Raw genomic sequence first — 5,432 nt, forward strand, 5'->3', positions numbered from 1 at the left:
GTGCTGCCTGACGTGAAGGCCATCGTGGCTCGCGTCGCACGGGATAACTCTTTCCAGGCTTCTTCCAGTACAGATGACACAATCGTACCTTCAGATTCAACACACTCAACTAACTCTGCCACACACTCAGCCCCTAACCCTGGCAGTCAATTACCCCCCATCATTGAAACACACTCAGCCACAGCCTCAATCCCTGTCTCCTTCGCACATTTAGACCCTACCCTTGCCACACACTCATCCCCTGGAAAACAATCAACAAAACCTGTCATGCACTCACTAGACCCTGCCCCTGGCGAACCTTCAGCAGACCCTGCCCCTACCAAACCATCAGCAGACCCTGCCACTGCCAAACCATCAGCAGACCATGCCACTGCCAAACCCCCAGCTGATCCTTCCCCTGCCAAACCCCCAGCTGATCCTGCCAAACCCCCAGCTGATCCTTCCCCTGCCAAACCACAGCTGATCCTGCCCATGCCAAACCACCAGCTGATCCTGCCCCTACCAAACCCTCAGTGGACCCTGCCTCTGCTAAACTTTCAACAGACCTTGCCTCTGTCAAACCCTTAGCAGACCTTGCCCCCGGCCGTGACAAAGAGTCAGCAGACCCTGCCCCTGCCAAAGAATCAGCAGACTCTGCCCCTGCCAGACTCTCAGCAAACCTTGCCCCTGGTCCTGCCAAAGCCACAGAAGATCCTAACCTCGCCAAACCCTCAGCAGGCTCTGCCCCTGCTAAAGAGTTAGCAGACCCTGCCCATGCCAAACCCTCAGCAGAGTCTGCTCCAGTCAAACAGTCAGGAGACCCTGCCCCTGCCAAACCCTCATCAGACTCTGCCCCTGCCAAAGAACCAGCAGACACTGCCCCTGCCAAACCCTCATCAGACTCTGCTCCTGCCAAAGAACCAGCAGACACTGCCCCTGCCAAACCCTCAGCAGACCCTGCTCCTGCCAAACAGTCATCAGACAATGCCTCTGCCAAACCCTCAGCAGACCCAGAGTCAGCAGACCCTGCCCCTGTCAAGCCTTCAACAGAACAGTCAGTAGACACTGCCCCTGCCAAAGAGTCAGCAGACCCAGCCCCTGCCAAAGAGTCAGCAAACACTGCCCCTGTCAAGCCCTCAGTAGACCCTGCCCCTGCCAAACAGTCAGTTAACACTACCCCTGCCAAGCCCTCAGCAGAATCTCCCCCTGCCAAACAGTCAGTAAACACTGCCCCTGCCGAGCCCTCAGCAGAGTCTGCCCCTGCCAAACAGTCAGTAAACACTGCCCCTGCCAGGCCCTCAGCAGAGTCTGCCCCTGCCAAACAGTCAGTAAACACTGCCCCTGCCGAACCCTCAGCAGAGTCTGCCCCTACCAAACAGTCAGTAAACACTGCCCCTGCCAAGCCCTCAGCAGAGTCTGCCCCTACCAAACAGTCAGTAAACACTGCCCCTGCCAAGCCCTCAGCAGAGTCTGCCCCTACCAAACAGTCAGTAAACACTGCCCCTGCCGAGCCCTCAGCAGAGTCTGCCCCTGCCAAACAGTCAGTAAACACTGCCCCTGCCGAGCCTTCAGCAGAGTCTGCCCCTGCCAAACAGTCAGCAGACACTGCCCCCGCTAAGCCCTCAGCAGACTCTGCCCTCGCCAAACAGTCCGTAAACACTGTCCTTGCCATGCCCTCAGCAGAATCTGCCCCTGCCAAACCGTCGGTAAACCCTGCCCCTACCAAAGACTCAGCAGACCCTGCCCCTGCCAAACCCTCACCAGATCCTGCCCCTAGCCTTGCCAAAGAGTCAGAAGACACTGCCTCTGCCAAACCATCAACTAATCTTGCCCCTGCCAAACCCTCAAAAGACCCTGTCCCTGCCAAAGAGTCAGCAGAACCTGCCCCTGCCAAACAGTCAGTAGACACTGCCCCTGCCAAGCCCTCAGCAGATCCTGTCCCTGTCAAATCCTCAACAAACCCTGCCCCTGCCAAAGACTCAGCGGGCTCTGCTCCTGCCAAAGCCACAGCAGACCCTAACCCCGCCAAACCCTCAGTAGGTTCTGCCCCTGCCAAAGAGTTAGCAGACTCTGCCCCTGCCAAACCCTCAGCAGAGTCTGTCCCTGTCAAACAGTCAGGAGACCCTACCCCTGCCAAACCCTCATCAGACCCTGCCCCTGCCAAACCCTCAGCAGACCCTGCCCCTGCCAAATCCTCAGCAGACTCTGCCCCTGCCAAATCCTCACCAGACCTGCTCCTGCCAAAGAGTCAGAAGACACTGCCTCTGCAAAACCATCAACTGATCCTGTCCCTGCCAAACCCTCGAAAAACCCTGTCCCTGCCAAAGAGTCAGCAGACACTGGCCCTCCCAAATCCTCAGCAAACCCTGCCCCTACCCCTGCCAGAGAATCAATTGACACTGGCTCTGCCAAATCCTCAACACACCCTGTCCCTGCCAAACCCTCAAGAGACCTTGCCCCTGCCCCTGTCAAAGAGTCACTAGACCCTGTCCCTGTCAAACTATCAGCAGACAATATCCCTGTCAAAGAGTCACCAGACCCTGCCCCTGTCAAACAGTCGGCAAACCCTGCCCCTGCCAAACAGTCAAATCTTTCCCCTGGTAAGAACTTGGCAGACCCTGTCCCTGCCAAAGACTCTACAAAACCTGAACCTGTCACACACACAAAACAACCTGTCCCTGCCAAACAGTCTGGCCCTATTCCTGCTAAACACTCGGCAGACCCTGCTCTTGCCAAACACTCAGATTCTGCCCCTGCCAAACACTCAGGCCCTGCCCCTACCAAACACTCAGACTCTACCCCTGCCAAACACTCAGGCCTTGCCCCTGCCAAACACTCAGACTCTACCCCTAACAAACACTCAGACCTTGTCCCTGCCAAACATTCAGACACTGCCCCTGCCAGACACTCAAACCGTGCTCCTGCCACTTCTAAACACTCAGACCCTGCCCCTGTCAAACAATCAGCTATCCCTTCCCCTGCCAAACACTTAGCCATAGTCCCTGCCACTGTTACACACTCAAAACACGGTCCTACATCACACTCAAGAACATCCTCTAACAGACACTCAGTCCCTGCCCGTGCCCCTGCCACTAACAGACGCAAATTCAGAGTTCCAGACCCTGCCAGGCACAAAATATTCTCAGCCACAGACTTAACTAAACATTCAGCTTTTAACCCTGCCTCACGTCCAGCCTCATCATCTGCCCGATCCCGTACCCCTGCCACACACTCAAACCCTACGCACGTCCCTATTCTCCTCGACAAACGGACGCATGAAGTAACAAGCAACCTCACAACCTTCTCCTACCATGTGGTCGGCGGGGACGGCACGAGGGTCAGCGCGGCAGGGAGCGGCGGCCCCTTCACCCCATTGGAGATTGTCGGCAATTACTCGTGAGCTGATGGTTTTCTTGTGTGTGTGTGTGTGTGTGTGTGTGTGTGTGTGTGTGTGTGTGTGTGTGTGTGTGTGTGTGTGTGTGTGTGTGTGTGTGTGTGTGTGTGTTTCACTGTTTGATCTGCTGCAGTCCCTGACGAGACAGCCAGACGTTACCCTACGGAACGAGCTCAGAGCTCAATATTTCCGATCTTCGGATAGGCCTGAGACTAGGCACGCACCACACACCGGGACAACAAGGTCACAACTCCTCGATTTATATCCCGTACCTGCTCACTGCTAGGTGAACAGGGGCTATACGTGAAAGGAGACACACCCAAATATCTCCACCCTGCCGGGGAATCGAACCCCGGTCCTCTGGCTTGTGAAGCCAGTGCTCTAACCACTGAGCTACCGAGTGTGTGTGTGTGTGTGTGTGTGTGTGTGTGTGTGTGTGTGTGTGGTCATTTCCCAGCGCAACAAAAGAAAAAAAATCCTAGCGAGATATGTCAGTCCCAGGTTAAAGTTACGTAGTTCCCTTACAACATTCAGGTCGGTGCGCTAGTTTGTTTCACACATGTAAGTGGTTACACTTGTTCCTCTCAAACATTCAGGTAGTTAGCTTGTTTCCCTGGAACATTGGGGTAGTTACGCTAGAGTCCTTCGATCATTTCACATATATATGTTTTGTGGTTCCCCCTTTTTCTATTTATGAGTTAAGTTTGTCTGAAGGATTTTTGAACATCACAAGGAAAAAAGTTGCACTAATTCATGCAACACAAACAAGCTTTTCCTCTCATCACTTCCCCCTCTGTAACTACCGGACTGCCTTCACCCACTCCGCCGTGTTACAATCCAATGATCGTTCACGGTTGGTTCCATGATTAGACTTTTGTATCTGGTGACTTTGCGCCTCTTACCATTCGACATCTCACATAGTCTAATAGCCTTTCTACTTGCATTTCTATTGTCCCTCACAATAAAGAGAAAGGAATATGCATGGAAGTATATTATAAGTCATAGAAAAAGATGAGTGACTAAAGCATGCAGGGCAACAATGCAAAGGAGAGTAGAGCCATATTGCTGCCATCCCTTGGGAGATATTAGTAACAGGTGTCATAGAAAGATTAATGAACAGAAATAATAATTAATAACACTCACCAAGCCACTTCCTTTCAGCTATCCAATGGATGACGGCAGACATTTCCAACTGCGCTACACGGCGGGCGTGGGGGGCTTCCACCCCGTGTACTCCATAAGGCGTCGTTACAGAAGCCGAAGGTAGCGGTGATCATGTCCATTGTTGGGATGTCCACTCGCTTTGACTCAGCGGCACAGGTTTCGGGACACCAGCACACTTTGGATCGCACGGACGCTCACTGTGGGTAGGGGTGAGAAACGAAAGTCTATTGTTAAAATATTCACGAAAATTAAAAAAAAAAAAAAAAAAATCCTTCATCAATAAAGAATACGTTAAGAACAACTACTTCTTTTTCAACCAATAAATAAATCAACCATCAAGCTGGGACAACAACTTTCACTCTGGGTTCTAATTTTTAAAGTAATTACCTCAGATTAGCGTAATCTCACCACTTTTAAGGTAATTTTGAGGTAATGCTATTTTTAAGGTAATTTTGAGGTAATTCAGCTACTCTCAAGATAATTTTTACGTAATTGGAGAAATTGGCAATGTTGCCATATGTCTAACGTCACACTCATAGACTAAAACACAGTTGAACACGCTTTTTTTTTTATATTGCTTCTTTTCAAGTTTTGTGCATGGGTTGTGTTAAAATTTCTATGATTAGCATATGTAAGTTATGGAATACAATATGCTTTCAATGTTTGGTTTTGTGACATGCTTATGCTTACTACCTGGCTGTGATCTCATTGCTATGCATGCGCCATTGGGTGTATGTTGGTGCTTAGTATGTTCCTGGATGTGCTTACTTTTTCTGTGATTAGCATTAAAGTTTATTCCAATATCAAGGAATGCATATTACTATGTCTGTCAAAATAATGCAGATGTATCAGCTGAACCTGAGAAGAATCTTTGATTGATTCATTAGTTACATCT

The 5,432-nt window shown here is 51.0% G+C and overlaps 1 protein-coding gene across 1 annotated transcript in view; it reads left to right on the forward strand.

The window, feature by feature from the left end:
- Window positions 1-4,788, forward strand: part of LOC123518756 (cell surface glycoprotein 1-like) — a 7,437-nt gene extending 2,649 nt beyond the window's left edge. Inside the window, exons 2-5 of the mRNA XM_045279757.1 lie at window positions 1-512; window positions 647-2,307; window positions 2,340-3,375; window positions 4,535-4,788. The exon at window positions 1-512 is cut by the window's left edge and continues 204 nt beyond it. Of these exons, the coding sequence (XP_045135692.1) occupies window positions 1-512; window positions 647-2,307; window positions 2,340-3,375; window positions 4,535-4,640 (3,315 nt within the window). The 3' untranslated portion in view covers window positions 4,641-4,788. The remainder of the gene's footprint in view (window positions 513-646; window positions 2,308-2,339; window positions 3,376-4,534) is intronic.
- Window positions 4,789-5,432: the final 644 nt, after the last annotated feature.

The sequence above is a fragment of the Portunus trituberculatus genome, chromosome 44, assembly GCF_017591435.1.
Source record: "Portunus trituberculatus isolate SZX2019 chromosome 44, ASM1759143v1, whole genome shotgun sequence".
Lineage (NCBI taxonomy): Eukaryota > Metazoa > Arthropoda > Malacostraca > Decapoda > Portunidae > Portunus > Portunus trituberculatus.